Here is a 16559-nt window from a genome sequence, read left to right as displayed (position 1 = left end):
AATGTAGTCTACTCTAGACCCCAGGACAGTAGAGACCAACAGGAATGTAGTCTACTCTAGACCCCAGGACAGTAGAGACCAAGATGCATGTAGTCTAATCCAGACCCCAGGACAGTAGAGACCAACAGGAATGTAGTCTACTCTAGACCCCAGGACAGTACAGACCAAGATGCATGTAGTCTACTCAAGACCCCAGGACAGTAGAGACCAACATGAATGTAGTCTACTCTAGACCCCAGGACAGTAGAGACCAAGATGAATGTAGTCTACTCTAGACCCCAGAACAGTAGAGACCAATATGAATGTAGTCTACTCCAGACCCCAGGACAGTAGAGACCAACAGGAATGTAGTCTACTCCCGACCCCAGGACAGTAGAGACCAGGATGAATGTAGTCTACTCTAGACCCCAGGACAGTAGAGACCAAGATGAATGTAGTCTACTCTAGACCCCAGGACAGTAGAGACCAACAGGAATGTATTCTACTTCAGATCCCAGGACAGTAGAGGCCAACAGGAATGTAGTCTAATCCCGACCCCCGGACAGTAGAGACCAACAGGAATGTAGTCTACTCTAGACCCCAGGACAGTAGAGACCAAGAGGAATGTAGTCTACTCTAGACCCCAGGACAGTAGAGACCAACAGGAATGTAGTCTACTCTAGATCCCAGGACAGTAGAGACCAAGAGGAATGTAGTCTACTCTAGACCCCAGGACAGTAGAGACCAAGAGGAATGTAGTCTACTCTAGATCCCAGGACAGTAGAGACCAACAGGAATGTAGTCTACTCCAGACCCCAGGACAGTAGAGACCAACAGGAATGTAGTCTACTCCCGACCCCAGGACAGTAGAGACCAACAGGAATGTAGTCTACTCTAGACCCCAGGACAGTAGAGACCAACAGGAATGTAGTCTACTCCAGACCCCAGGACAGTAGAGACCAACAGGAATGTAGTCTACTTCAGATCCCAGGACAGTAGAGACCAACAGGAATGTATTCTACTTCAGATCCCAGGACAGTAGAGACCAACACGAATGTAGTCTACTCCCGACCCCGGGACAGTAGAGACCAACAGGAATGTAGTCTACTCCAGACCCCAGGATAGTAGAGACCAACAGGAATGTAGTCTACTCTAGACCCCAGGACAGTAGAGACCAACAGGAATGTAGTCTACTCTAGATCCCAGGACAGTAGAGACCAACAGGAATGTAGTCTACTCTAGACCCCAGGATAGTAGAGACCAAGAGGAATGTAGTCTACTTCAGACCCCAGGATAGTAGAGACCAAGAGGAATGTAGTCTAATCCAGACCCCAGGACAGTAGAGACCAACAGGAATGTAGTCTACTTCAGACCCCAGGACAGTAGAGACCAAGATGAATGTAGTCTACTCTAGACCCCAGGACAGTAGAGACCAAGAGGAATGTAGTCTAATCCAGACCCCAGGACAGTAGAGACCAAGATGAATGTAGTCTAATCCAGACCCCGGGACAGTAGAGACCAAGATGAATGTAGTCTACTCTAGACCCCAGGACAGTAGAGACCAAGATGAATGTAGTCTAATCCAGACCCCAGGACAGTAGAGACCAAGATGAATGTAGTCTACTCCAGACCCCAGGAATGTAGAGACCAACAGGAATGTGGCCGAATGAGGCCTGGACTGGTCTCAGATCTGTGTATGTGCCAACTCATCTGACTATAGTAGTTTACTAAAGCACATACAGTTCTGGGACCAGACTAATCAAATGTAGCCTTATTGTGATGTGACTCAGGGGGAGAAGAAGGAAGGCCTTGCAGCACAGTGTGAGACCTGGTTGAGGGAGACATGGATGCAGTGATATGGTTTGTCTGCTTTTCTCACCCTCCATTTCTCTCTCCCTGCAGGGAAAGTTCATCCGGATCAACTTTGATGTCACCGGATACATCGTCGGGGCCAACATTGAAACGTGTATCCTTCCAAACAGCTAGCTTAAATGTTCCATGCAAGCTATGATATTAATCATTTACATAAACGGACAGATTTTTGATGGGGATTGTTGTATTATGCTAATTAGATTCCAACGGGGCTGCATAAATCTACTCTAGGGGGTTAATATATTTCGTTACTGTATAAAGGCTGCCCTTCCTTGACCGTGATGGGACAGATCTACTGGAGAAATCGAGAGCTGTTCGCCAAGCCAAAGACGAGCGCACCTTCCACATCTTCTACCAGCTGCTGTGTGGGGCGGAAGAACATCTCAGGTGTAAGTAGTCTGCTATGTATCATCAGCATACCTTCAACGACCCGGACCCATATGGCCTCTGTAAAGAATAGTCACCCTCTGACATGCAGAACATTGTTTCTCTAGCCGTTGGCCTGAGGTGTCTTGAAACCCACTCAGACTCCGTGTCGTTCACTACCTAGTATCACAATAACATCACCTGTCAGTGGGCTGACTGTCAAAAATGCATGTTTGCCTTTTGTCCTTTGTGACCTCGGACCAGCTATCTCGACGTCATTTCCCTTTCCTCTGTGTAGCGGACCTGCTCCTGGAGGGCTTCAACAGCTACCGCTTCCTGTCCAACGGCAACATTACCGTCCCTGGTCAGCAGGACAAAGACAACTTCCAGGAGACCATGGAGGCCATGGACATCATGAGCTTCTCCCACGACGAGATCCTGGGTACCACCATCCTCACTCTCATCTGTCTGACTGACTGTCTGTCTGTCTCAACTTTTTTAAATTTTTAAATTTATTTTTTATCCCATTTTCTCCCCAATTTTTCGTGGTGTCCAATCGCTAGTAATTACTACCTTGTCTCATCGCTACAACTCCCGTACGGGCTCGGGAGAGACGAAGGTCGAAAGCCATGCGTCCTCCGAAGCACAACCCAACCAGCCGTACTGCTTCTTAACACAGCGCTTCCAACCCGGAAGCCAGCCGCACCAATGTGTCGGAGGAAACACCGTGTACCTGGCCCCCTTGGCTGGCGCGCACTGCGCCCGGCCCGCCACAGGAGTCGCTGGAGCGCGATGAGACAAGGATATCCCTACCGGCCAAACCCTCCCTACCCCGGACGACGCTATGCCAATTGTGCGTCGCCCCACGGACCTCCCGGTCGCGGCCGGCTGCGACAGAGCCTGGGCGCGAACCCAGAGACTCTGGTGGCGCAGTTAGCACTGCGATGCAGTGCCCTAGACCACTGCGCCACCCGGGAGGCCCCTGTCTCAACTTTTTAAAGCCCTTTTTACATCAACACTTTACAGCTTTACAGTAATTATTATAACTTTACATGTTCATAACAGTTCCATGTATTCCAACAAACACAGAGCAGTGTGTGGCTTTCATGATAAGTTTATGATAACGTTCTCTGTGCTTGCAGCCATGCTGAAGGTGGTCTCCTCCGTGCTTCAGTTTGGGAATGTCGTCTTCAAGAAGGAGAGGAACTCAGACCAGGCCTCTATGCCTGAGAACACAGGTAGCTGACATTGACCCGCATTGCCCTGGGCACACATAACTACATTCACACCCCCGTTACACCTGTCTGTTGTCACATGTATTGATGTCAAGGAAGCTCCTCACATTCTCACGTTCAGACCTTATCTTCCTCATCTTCCTCCCAGACCTGTGCTAACCAGCCTGAGTCAGACGTCAGAGCTCTAACGATTTAACCTCCCATATCCCCTGGCCCTGTCACCCACCTTCAAACAACAGAATTATTCAGATTTACTCCCCTACTTTACTGAGAAGGAAAAACAAATGAAGACTTTGCCTCAACCTGCTGCCAGTGTTACTGCTGCATTCCTGGCATTTCAAGAGGAGAGGGTAGCAAGTGCGTGTCAATGCCGTGGCCCAGCCAGTTATTACCAAATGTGGAAAACAGATCTAGGGCAGAAGCAGATGTTTTTAGCAGGCTCTGCGCTGGAAAATCTACCCCTGGTAATGATACAGATTGATCATTCTTACCTCTCCAGAAGCTCCCGCCGTGACAAATATTTAAAATTCAAACATCTCCCCAGTTCCAAAAGACAAATATCATAAAAGCCGCTTTGACACGTCTTAAATCAAGTCTGTGTTGTTAACCCACCGGTGTTCTAAACAGCTGTGCGTTTAACTACCCCCTACCCTGAGCTCTAGTCCAGACCTGGGTTCAAGTACTATTTTAAGTTATTTCAAATACTTAAGCTGTGGTTGGTTGAGCTTGTCTTTTGCAATGGAACCAATACAAAAGTCCCAAAAGTGCAAACCCCATTCACCTGACACTCCAGACAGACTAGAGCAAATGCTCAAAGTAATTGAAATATTTCAAATAGTATTTGGACCTTATAAGTACTGGACTGGCAGGGGGGGGGCAGTCACTCAGTTCACTTCTTAGTTATTATTCTTTACCATTAACGGTCAAATGTGAGCAACTTCTGGCAGAAGGGGGAGAATGTAATTCTTAGCTACCGACCATGTGGAGCTGTGGCCTGCTGCCAGTGGTATGTATTTTCTGGTGGTCTCAAGCGGTGGTCCCACTGATGGAAAGTCTATATGGTTTTTACTGTGTGTTTTCCCACTCACTGGGGTTTATGAGAATTGGAGGATTATAGGGTTATCCGTCGGGTCTATATAATATATATATACATATAATCATATCCCAATAACGTTTAACTTCTCAAATGTTGCTACTTCATTCCCTGCTACTGCTTTGAGTCTATGTAAGGGATATTTGAGTATTGTAAAGTTATTTGTGTTGCCTGTAATCACATCTTGAGAACGAACATTTAATGTTACTACTGTTTTCCCTTTTTTCACTCCCTCCTTTATCTCCCTCTTCCTCCTCTCCTCTACCAGCGGCCCAGAAGTTGTGCCACCTGTTGGGGCTGAACGTGATGGAGTTCACCCGGGCCATCCTGTCTCCAAGGATCAAGGTGGGACGAGACTACGTCCAGAAGGCCCAGACCAAAGAACAGGTAAAACACAAACGCTACACCACAGAAGCTCTCATTGCTTCACTCATCACCCCTCTATGGACTCACTGTACTGCTGACTCTGGATCAGGATAATGTTAGTACTGTGGGGTGTGGTTCCTGTCCACCTCTGTGTTAGATTTATAACAACAGAGAGGTCTAGCCGTGAGACCCCAAGGCTGAGAATGGCAAACTTACTTGCCAAGGCATACCACTGAAAGACAATCTAATAAGCAATGCATATTTCTCTCTCTCTCTCTCTCTCTCTCTCTCTCTCTCTCTCTCTCTCTCTCTCTCTCTCTCTCTCTCTCTCTCTCTCTCTCTCTCTCTCTCTCTCTCTCTACCTCTCTCTCTCTCTCTCTCTTTCTCTCTCTCGCTAGGCTGACTTTGCAGTGGAGGCTCTGGCCAAGGCCACATACGAGCGTCTGTTCCGCTGGCTGGTCCACCGCATCAACAAGGCCCTGGACCGTACCAAACGCCAGGGGGCCTCCTTCATCGGCATCCTGGACATCGCTGGCTTTGAGATCTTCCAGGTACTTAAATGCGTAGGCCTCAACAGGTACTTAAATACATGACAAATAAGGCCTCCACAAGGTCTCTCTATCTCTTCCAGATACAGAGAAAACAGCTAGAGAAGAGAGAGGGGACTTGGTTTGGCTTAGTTCATCCTGTCTATGGAACTGGTCATCTGAATGGTCTAAGGATGTTTTTTTGTGGGGAAATGGTCTGATTGACATTTTTGGGAAACAACTGATCATTTATCCTGTGGACCAATTGCACTTTGAACCCATTCCCTCCTCAGGGTCAGTTATGGTAATCTCAGCACTTCTAAAAATGCCTCTTGGGTGTCGTCCTCGTTTAGTTTTATATCATTCACACCAATGCCATTAATTGATCTATCACCTGATAAGACAATAGTTATCATGCGAGGCGAGTTCAACAAGAGGCAAGTTCAGACGGTTCAGACATTGCTGACATGAACCTTGTCGTCGATAGAACACTCGATATCCCAAGATCACTAAATCTTGTGCTGAAATTCCAACCTGTCTGTTTCCCTTCTGGTTTGTGGCAGCTGTTTATTCCCCCACTAAGAGCCTTGGCTGCAGCGTTGTAATGTTGAGCCAAAAGAACAGGAAACTAAATCACGATCCCTGGTACCAATTTAATCATAGCAAACAAAAATCTATCAGCTGCAGTTATTGTTTTGTAAACTGTAAAAAGCAGTGGGTGCCAGTTTGAGCTGAAGACATCTTAGAAGTGATATTCATTGGTGTTTCATAAATGAAATAATGTCGTCTTGTTGATTTTACATATCTGAAACTCCTTACAAATGAATTTCCGCCTAGGGATGAATTAAGAAATGGTCCATCTTACTGCTTTCTTCACTTTTGAGACAAAGGTCCTTGAGTTTCTGAGTTCTGAAAAGATCAAATCAATTTGTATGCCTTTCTCCTGTAGCTGAACTCGTTTGAGCAGCTGTGCATCAACTACACCAACGAGAAGCTGCAGCAGCTGTTCAACCACACCATGTTCGTCCTGGAGCAGGAGGAGTACCAGAGGGAGGGCATCGAGTGGAGCTTCATCGACTTCGGCCTGGACCTGCAGCCCTGCATCGACCTCATCGAGAGGCCGGTCAGTATCCGTTTAGTGTGTGTGTGTGTGTGTGTGTGTGTGTGTGTGTGTGTGTGTGTGTGTGTGTGTGTGTGTGTGTGTGTGTGTGTGTGTGTGTGTGTGTGTGTGTGTGTGTGTGTGTGTGTGTGTGTGTGTGTGTGTGTGTGTGTGTGTGTGTGTGTCCTGTGGTGTTGTGCTGTTGTCAATACTTGGGTCATGTTCAATGAGCAGCTAACGTTTTGAAACAGAGTGAATCAGTAAGGAACAAAGTTAACTAAAACAATTCGTTTTCCGTTGATTCACTTTTTTTCCCGGTGTGCTATTGAACACGGGCTTGTTGTGTGCTGTCATCCTGCAGGCGAACCCTCCTGGTGTGCTGGCTCTGTTGGATGAGGAGTGCTGGTTCCCCAAGGCCACGGACAAGACGTTCATCGACAAGCTGGTCCAGGAGCAGGGCACCCACTCCAAGTTCCAGAAGCCCAGACAGCTAAAGGACAAGGCTGACTTCTGCATCATCCACTACGCTGGCAAGGTACGGACCGGTGAGATTACATATAGCGGGTGGAGGATAGTTTAAGGGATAGTTTGGTTTTTATTTGTAACCCAAAGATTGGTGTAAAAATACAGAAAACTATCCCTTTAAAAACGTATGGCTCTGCCGTGTTCCTCGAGTCAAAGATTAAACATTTACAATGCACTGGGATGTATTATAGACCGATATTTCCGCTGAGGCAATTTTTGTGGCTATTTTTATGTATCCACTTACAAGTTACTTTGGTTTACGTCATCTGCACTACTTGTAGACCCCAGAGCCTTTGGCTTGTAGTGTTCTTGGAGGCACACCAGGTCCTTTTGGAAAGCCACCATTATAATGTGTCCTGAGGCATTGTCTGTTCCGTCACTAGCCCCTATCCTGTTCCCATCAACCTCTGGCTGCTCGATCGCTCTTGACGCACAACTTCTCCTCTGTGGTATTCAAATCCCGCAGGAGTATCATCCTGGTTTTATGTATCAGATACGTGGGAGGAGGTTTGGCTAGTTTCTCTAGCGTCCAGTCAGTGTTGCGCAATAGAGACCCGGGCCCTTTCCAGTGCAGGCAGTCCTGCTGTACACCGTAACCACATCTGTTTAATATTATGTCCACGTTGTCTTTAAACACACTTTTCTGGAATGATTTGGAGTCTTATGTTACCCCTAGTGAAATGAATTTGGAACCTCAACAGTCATTTAGTTGTATATCACCACTCTCCGACAGTTCAATTCAATAAACTTTATTCATCCCTGAAGGGCTATTATTGCTTATATCTCTCTAGGCCTGGATGGCTCTGACCTTCTCCCCCCTCCCCAGGTGGACTACAAGGCAGATGAGTGGCTGATGAAGAACATGGACCCCCTGAATGACAACGTGGCCACGCTGCTCAACCAGTCCACTGACAAGTTTGTGTCGGAGCTCTGGAAAGATGGTAAGTTATGTCCCCTGTCCTGTCCACACGGTTAACAGAGATGGAATGTGTTAGCACCGGCTTGATGATTAAAAGTTATTATTCGTTAGATTGGTTAATTCATCATAATTTAAGCCTATTTGTTTTAGGGATTGTCAATGTACAATGTTTGCTGCTTATTTAGCTAATCAGTCGGACTTCAGCCTACTAACCTCTGTTTATGTTTTCAACCTTTTTGTGTTTTTATTTTCTCTTCTGTCAGGTGTTTTTATCCCCCTGTCTCTCTGTATCGTAGAGATACAGAACAATGTCACTAGTCTTGATGAGCCTCCAGGTGAATGTTCTGACTAGCTGTAGAAGGTTCTACGCTTACCAGCGCAGCATGGCGTTGTCCATAGAGATAGATGACGTTTTATGTTATGACATTCTGATGTAGATCCATGGCTTACCAGCGCAGCATGGTGTTGCTCATAGAGATAGGTGACGTTTTATGTTATGACATGCTGATGTAGATCCATGGCTTAGCAGTGCATCATGGTGAAGCCTACCTCCATACAGAGGCTCCCGTCGCTTCTAGGCTGCATGTCATTGTTGGTCGTCTATGTCTCAGTACTAGTATATTAGTCAATAGGCCAATGGATGGCAATACCTTTCAGCAATGCTCTACTCCTGCTAGCATTAGATACTGCCTACTTAGACTAAATTGGTCTGAAAAGCCTGTTTTATTGTTTTGTTCAATTTAAATTATTTAATGATTACATCATGAAGAAAATACAACAAACAATAATACAGACTTTTCAGAGCAATTTATTCCACTTCCCAGAGAGTAGTTATAGTATAGGTACCTAATCATTTGGTCACGGGACCTATTTTGTATTAGAACCAATACGGAAGTGTCTGCCAATTTACTACTTGGAATACAGGAGACCTAATGTCTTATACAGACAGGTGTCACGTTTCAAATATCACTGTTGTTGACAACGCACACAACCAAAATTATTCACAGATGTCTTCCTATTTCCACACAATCTGTCACGGTTCCCTGCCCCAATAGGGCATAAACCAAACATTCTGCTTATTGCTACTGCTTATACACACAAATCATGTTCAAAAAACATTTGAATATCTTTTTGCTTTTCTAACCGTGAATGAGGCTGTCCTCCAGAACTTATAGGCAACCTTCTATCACCATCCACGTTTCTCCTTTGTCCTTCTCCATGGACTACTTCTCTACAACCTACCCTACCGTACTAGTACTCAAGCATGACACTTTATCCATACACACACACTCTACGGCCTCACGGCCACTGCGGCTGGGACTTTCGTCCCACTTACGGATCTTGCAGGGGAACACCCCCCACTAGAGACCTATCCTACACGGAACCTACCCTACACTGTAGTGTCACCTACGGAACTTGCAGAGAACTAGCTCCACTCGGGACCTATTCGTACGGAACCTACCCGTAACGCTATATTTCTATGCATCTTGCAGAGGAACACCCCCACTTGAGACCTATCCGTACAGAACCTACCCTACACCATATATTTACGACTGGTCGTAACACGAAGGAACTACTGAATAAACTTAGGCTTTCTAGGTCCGTATCCTATAATTCGTTCAGCCTACGACTCTCATCTCCCCAAGATGTCAGAATGAGTGGTAACAGATGTAGGAACTGTGTCTACCTTGTTTTTGGTGCCGGCTCCTGTTTCACTGATTCGGACTCTTTAGTTCGACTGTAAATCGTGGTGAATCCTGCCGACAACGCCAACTGTTAGGTTCTGAACAAGCAGAAGCTCAAACCAAGTTTATTGACCCACTGGGTCATACAGCTGCAAAGACAAGGATATGTTTACATAAGCACATATATTTATACCCTCCTACGAGGCAGAGTCAACTCTTTGCACATCTTGACAGCCACTACACCTCTGTTGCTAGGCAGGAACTTAATTGGTTCCTCTCACTGGTGTAGTCATGGCCCTGCCTGATGCTGGAACCTTCGTGGGCGTGGAAGTATATGTGTGTGGGATTGGACTGTTCCTTCTCACTTCATCTGACCTGACCTCGGGCCGGATTCCTCGCTCCTCCTCAACCCACGACTATCCTACCTTATCAGTGACTGAAACCAGACTGTTGCCCTTTGCCTCCCTCCTTAGGAGCCATGAGATGTAACAATAACATGTTTGACAGAATGTACACTTTCTGCACTCTTGTCTCAGTCAGTAACTTTTCGTAAACTTAGTTCCTATCCACCCTCCATTGACCCCAACATATAAATGTTGTGTACATATACAGTAATCAAGAAGTTCTAGTCTGGTAACATGACTAAGTATATTTGAAGCTAGAATCCAACAATAGTGACAGAATCACACATTACTTCCCAAACAAAGTACATTTCTTGTCTCCTTGGCTATAGAAGGTTGTAGCATAGCCTCTGAATGTCATAGAGACAAACCAAAGATATCCCATATGCGTATGCATCTTTCCCCTGCGTTTTACAACTTGTTTCTAGCACAAACATTGCGTTATAGATCACTTTATATAATCAGGTAAAAAAAAAAAAAAGGAAAATATTAAGCTAGCAAGGGGTAGCCCTATGCTTTTAGCCATTTTCTTTAACCAAAGCCACATCAATTCGCGCCCTAGTTTTAAATGAACACACCAAGCCTCCACTGACACTGAGATATTTAAGGAGTGTATGGTGTCTGAAGGAATTGGCTGACAAAGTCTATGGATAGTGGACTATAATTTCATCTGTCAAACAGGTAGGCCTACTTCTTATGTCTTGAATAGGAAGGAAAAGGCTCCAACACAAAGCCCTCTTGTTGTTAGTAGCCTAAAGTCAAATTAAAAGGAAGATCGTTTAAATGAATTAGGCCTTCTTGAATTAGCCTTTCAGCACCCATGCGCTGTCAATCTCCGTGGCTGCCGCTTCATCGTAATGTAAGCTATGTAAATTACTTGAATATGGCTTATTGTGAGGTCAGTAACTATGATAAATAGCTTCATTATGGGCAACGAAACATCGTTTTTTATTAAAATCAATTATAGCAGTAGCAAGCTTACCTCCGGTCCTCCTTCTCATCTTCACGTTCTTCCTCTCAAACTGAACAGGACATCAGTAGGGCTAGTCCGCACACACAAATATAGCATTTTGGGGACGAAGCCTTTGACTTGCCTCCTGAAGTGCCACCGTACACAGCACAACCATTGCTTAGGCTGCACAAAAGACTTTAGGCCTACATCAACAAGAGCAGGGCAGGCCAAGGCTCATGATTGGGACAGCCTATCAATTGCTGTGTGTACCTCAACTCTCCCTCACTCTCTCTCACTTTCTCTACCGCACCTGCTGTCTCGACCTCTGAATGCTCGGCTATGAAAAGCCAACTGACATTTACACCTGAGGTGCTGACGTGTTGCACCCTCTATAACGACTATTATTATATGACCCTGCTGGTCATCTATGAACATTTGAACAGCTTGAAGAACAATCTGGTCTTAATGGCAATGCACTCTTATAATCTCTACCCGGCACAGCCAGAAGAGGACTGGCCACCCCTCAGAGCCTGGTTCCTCTCTAGGTTTCTTCCTCGGTTCCCGCCTTTCTAGGGAGTTTTTCCTAGCCACCATGCTTCTACATCTGCATTGCTTGCTGTTTGGGGTTTTAGGCTGAGTTTCTGTATAAGCACTTTGTGACATCTGCTGATGTAAAAAGGGCTTTATAAATCAATTTGATTGATTGATTGAGAGTGTAGCCTATTTTTACACCATCCCAGCAGTGCAAAAACTTGGGAAGGAAGTACATTTTCTTCAAAATATAATGTTCCCCTGTACTTTTCCAAGCATGCTCTTCATATAGCCTAGGCCTATATTCTAAGGATCATTTTATTGAGACCACAGTAGTGGCACTTGATATTGCGCGCCCAGCAGAGAATCAGGGATGAGGGGCATCATCAGGCACACATCCAGATATAATAAACAACTAATTCTCAAACACTGAGCAATACACTCTTAGAAAAAAGTGTTCTTCGAATGTCCCCATAGAATAAACATTTTTGGTTCCAGGTAGAAACCTTTTTGGGTCCAGGTAGAATCCTTTTTGGTTCCAGGTAGAATCCTTTTTGGTTCCAGGTAGAACACGTTTTGGTTCCAGGTAGAACTCTTTTTGGTTCCTTGAAACTCAAAAGGGTTCTGCCTGGAACCAAAAAGGTTTCTTCAAGGGGTTATCCTATGGGGACAGCCAAAGAACCCCTTTAAGTTCTAGATAGCAAAGAAAAATCTATGAGTGTATGACATTTAATCGATTCCAAATTACATGATCCTCCCCTGGACTAAATAAAAAAAATACTAAACTCTCTCCCTGACTGAAATTGAAAAAGCATGCCCCTCCCCCATTTCCCTCAGGGTAACAATAGTGTACATTTCGACCGCTTCCTTACAGTATGGTGGAAAGGTTAAGAGCACTGGTTATTCAGTATTCCGAACCAAAGCCTATTCTCCTGTCTGGGTTTTATTCCCTTTCCAAGGCATATATTTAAGCGTAAAGGGAATTAAAGAATTGAGGCTTGACTGAGGAAAGATTAATGGAATTCATTTCCCCCTTTTATTTTTTCAAAGTAGCAGAGAATTGGAACCACATGTAGTATTTGGCATTTCTCTTGGCCCGATTCTACAGTACTATAGACGTTGACACACAGCAGGTGTGACAGTGATACAATATCTACAGACTAAAAACTGAAAGTCTGGAACTTTGTAGGACATTCCTGGAGTTCTGTCTGCCTGAAACCCTAGGAGATAACACAGTTGGAGGTTTGATTTTGATAAATTACCTGTATGGACACTTGGATAAACAATAGTTAATTCATCAGCATGCCTCGTATCAAAACTGTCTTATGCCACGTGTTGGAAATATGATGCTTGGCAACACGCCAGCCCAGCAATAATGTCACACCAAAATGAAACAAGGCATGTTGTGAATCTGAAGTTACGGATATGAAATGGCCCTGTGTGACTGACTGTCAGATTATGCTAATATGATGAAAAAAAGACCATGTGTAGGAAAGGTCCCAGGCTGTGAAATGCCTTTAGTTTCATACCAAAGAATAGGTATTTCATTTGTAGTTATCCTAAAAGGTTGTCACTTTGAATGACTGCTGAAAGGAGTAGTGTGGGAACATAGTGCTCAAGAAGACCTGTTTTTACCACTAGCAACCATCAGCTGTACCTAGCCTGAAGAACGTTTACGAATACAGACCCTGGAACCAAGCATGTATACTGTATAGCAGTGGTTCCCAACTCCAGTCCTCCAATACCCCCAACAGCACACATCGTTGTTGTAGCCCCGGATAAAAGCGCCTGATTCAACTCATCGAGGGCTTGAAGATTACTTGACGTGTTGAATCAGTTGTGCTTGTCCGGGACTACAGTTTTAGGTGATCCTCTTGCCCTGTCCTTGCCCCACCCCCACAAATCCACAGAGGCTGCCAGTCATACCTAGAGGTCCTCATCTATCTACACCTGCAGCTGACACACATTTCTGCTGGCTGCTGCTACTCCCAGCATCCTGTCTGTCTGTCTGTCTGTCTGTCTGTCTGTCTGTCTGTCTGTCTGTCTGTCTGTCTGTCTGTCTGTCTGTCTGTGATCTAGCTCCCAACACCTCTCTCCAAGTCTGACCCCCCTCTCTTCTAACCCCTTTCCTTCCCTCTCTCTCTCCTCGCCAGTGGACCGCATCGTGGGCCTGGACCAGGTGGCGGGCATGGCGGAGACGACGTTCGGCGCCACCTACAAGACCAAGAAGGGCATGTTCCGCACGGTGGGCCAGCTCTACAAGGAGTCCCTCACCAAGCTCATGGCCACCTTGAGGAACACCAACCCCAACTTCGTCCGCTGTATTATCCCCAACCACGAGAAGAAGGTGAGTAGTATATCCTGTCATACTTTACATGTCAGTCTAACTATACCAGGCCACCTGTTCTATACTATAGCCAACAGAAGGGGTGAGACTTGAATGGATCTCTTAATTTCAGGGTTTTCTCTGAGTATATATTGCTAGACCTTCTGTAGACACAAGGTTAATAGGTAATACTCTTTGCTTGTACACCTGTACCAGGTTTTTGTACTATTTATTTATAACACTTCATCTCTCTCCCATATCAGGCTGGTAAGCTGGAGCCCCATCTGGTTCTGGACCAGCTGAGGTGTAATGGAGTTCTGGAGGGGATCCGTATCTGCAGACAGGGCTTCCCCAACCGCATCGTCTTCCAGGAGTTCAGACAGAGGTAACCACGGAAACAGGACACATAACTATTGTGCTTGTGTTCTTTGTCTTCACTGTGAGCCGACTAGACTGCCCTCACTTACAGTGATCTCTGGGCATATGCCAGTGCGTTAACTCCTAATACCTCTCTATTTATCCCAGGTACGAGATCCTGACCCCTAATGCCATCCCCAAGGGCTTCATGGACGGGAAACAGGCCTGCGAGAGGATGGTAAAGGGCTTCCAATGTTATCTATTAATTAACTAACACAACGAGAAAAAGTGTTGAAACTCATGAAAATATGAGTTGTGTCAATGCACCACCCTGTTTAAAATGATGCAAATAACAAATAAAAAAGATCTGATTTGCATGCTGACTTTCCTCATTTATTCGTATTCTCCTGTGTATTGTAACAGATCCGAGCGTTGGAACTGGACCCCAACCTGTTCCGTATCGGCCAGAGTAAGATCTTCTTCAGGACCGGAGTCCTGGCCCACCTGGAGGAGGAGAGAGACCTGAAGATCACTGACATCATCATCTACTTCCAGTCTGTCTGCCGCGGCTACCTGGCACGCAAGTGAGTCATTAGGACTAACAATTGATTTATAACTTAATTCATATTTATATAGCCAGACTTTCCAGACTTCCAGGCTTCAAATCACTTTGCATAGTAAGTACCATGACTCAGCAGCCCCACTGTCTGTCCCCTATCACTCAGTCAAGTAGGTTTAAATGTCCACCTCATTACTGAGGCATGTTTGTGCCCTTTGATTTCAAAGCAATTCACAAAAATGGGGCATAAGTACAGATAAGTTATGAAGTTGCTAAAACTGTCAAAGTCAAGTCAAAATGATACTGTATGTGTTATGTTTTGGGATACAGCTGTGGCCAAGTTAAGTAGCTAAGTAAAGCTGTATGTGATATCAGTCTCTTAATTATGCATCTCCTCAGGGCGTTTGCTAAGAAGCAGCAGCAGCTGAGTGCTCTGAAGGTCCTCCAGAGGAACTGTGCTGCCTACCTCAAGCTGCGCCACTGGCAGTGGTGGAGACTCTTCACCAAGGTGAGTGGGGGTTTTACTGGTGGAGAGTGCTGTGAGACCACATCTACACCCACTGTTAACAGGATTCATATGACCACATCTCTACACCTTATCCTAATCCTTTCTTCCATTCCTCCCTCCCCTGACCTTGATGGGACCCTCCTCCTTTTTCTCTTCCAGGTGAAACCTCTGCTCCAGGTGACCCGGCAGGAGGAGGAGATGCAGACCAAAGACGAGGAGCTGGTCAAGGTGAAGGAGAGACAGAGCAAGGTGGAGGGAGAGCTGGTGGAGATGGAGAGGAAACACCAACAGGTGAGTTACTACCTGGAGCTCTACCTGATCCCCTTACCATGGTTCTATATCTCAATTTAGCTATTCTTCTGAAGTATGCACTGCCGAAGATAAAACAGCATATGAACTTACTCCGGCCATTGTTAATGTCGTTGGCTTCCATAGTTCATGCTGTGTAGTACTAGTTTGGCCACTGGGTTTGAAATTTGAGTAGTACACTCTTAAAAGGGTTCTGCTGTTGTCCCCATAGGAGAACCATTTTTGGTTCCAAGTAGAACTCTTTTGGGTTCCATGTAGAACCCTCTGTGGAAAGTAGAGGTCAACCGGCATGGCCGACCGGCATGGCCGATTAATTAGGGCCGATTTCAAGTTTTCATAACAATCGGTAATCGTCAATTTTGGACGCCGATTATGGCCGATTACATTGCACTCCACGAGGAGACTGCGTGGCAGGCTGACCACCTGTTACTCGAGTGCAGCAAGGAGCCAAGGTAAGTTGCTAGCTAGCATTAAACTTATCTTATAAAATAAAAAAACGTATAAAAAAACAATCAATCAAAAAAGCACTGTCGTTGCACCAATGTACCTAACAATAAACATCAATGCCTTTCTTAAAATCAATACACAAGTATATTTTTTTAAACCTGCATATTTAGTTAAAATAAATTCATGTTAGCAGGCAACGTTAACTAGGGAAATTATGTCACTTCTCTTGCGTTCTGTGCAAGCAGAGTCAGGGTATATGCAGCAGTTTGGGCCGCCTGGCTCTTTGCGAACTGTGAAGACCATTTCTTTCTAACAAAGACCGTAATTAATTTGCCAGAATTTTACATAATTATGACATAACATTGAAGGTTGTGCCATGTAACAGCAATATTTAGACTTATGGATGCCACCTGTTCGATAAAATACGGAATGGTTCCATATTTCACTGAAAGAATAAACGTTTTGTTTTCAAAATTATAGTTTCCGGATTTTACCATATTAAT

At 45.2% G+C, this 16559-nt stretch overlaps 1 protein-coding gene across 15 annotated transcripts in view; it reads left to right on the top strand.

Moving 5' to 3' along the window:
• The window catches only part of LOC129839747 (myosin-10), an 89969-nt gene that overhangs the window by 46742 nt on the left and 26668 nt on the right, over window positions 1-16559 (top strand). For 10 of the 15 annotated variants that reach the window (XM_055907374.1, XM_055907370.1, XM_055907367.1 and 7 more), the window contains 16 exons: window positions 1882-1945; window positions 2142-2240; window positions 2516-2659; window positions 3360-3455; window positions 4814-4932; window positions 5310-5462; window positions 6388-6561; window positions 6899-7072; window positions 7889-8003; window positions 8245-8316; window positions 13704-13897; window positions 14140-14261; window positions 14402-14471; window positions 14657-14817; window positions 15192-15300; window positions 15460-15591. In XM_055907374.1, coding sequence (XP_055763349.1) covers window positions 1882-1945; window positions 2142-2240; window positions 2516-2659; window positions 3360-3455; window positions 4814-4932; window positions 5310-5462; window positions 6388-6561; window positions 6899-7072; window positions 7889-8003; window positions 8245-8316; window positions 13704-13897; window positions 14140-14261; window positions 14402-14471; window positions 14657-14817; window positions 15192-15300; window positions 15460-15591 — 1998 coding nt within the window. The remainder of the gene's footprint in view (window positions 1-1881; window positions 1946-2141; window positions 2241-2515; window positions 2660-3359; window positions 3456-4813; window positions 4933-5309; window positions 5463-6387; window positions 6562-6898; window positions 7073-7888; window positions 8004-8244; window positions 8317-13703; window positions 13898-14139; window positions 14262-14401; window positions 14472-14656; window positions 14818-15191; window positions 15301-15459; window positions 15592-16559) is intronic. The other 5 variants (XM_055907378.1, XM_055907376.1, XM_055907375.1 and 2 more) reach the window with 1 other exon arrangement.

Source organism: Salvelinus fontinalis, chromosome 40, assembly GCF_029448725.1.
Source record: "Salvelinus fontinalis isolate EN_2023a chromosome 40, ASM2944872v1, whole genome shotgun sequence".
Lineage (NCBI taxonomy): Eukaryota > Metazoa > Chordata > Actinopteri > Salmoniformes > Salmonidae > Salvelinus > Salvelinus fontinalis.
Note: the sequence above shows the minus strand (reverse complement) of the source record. Positions and strands in the feature narration are given on the sequence as shown.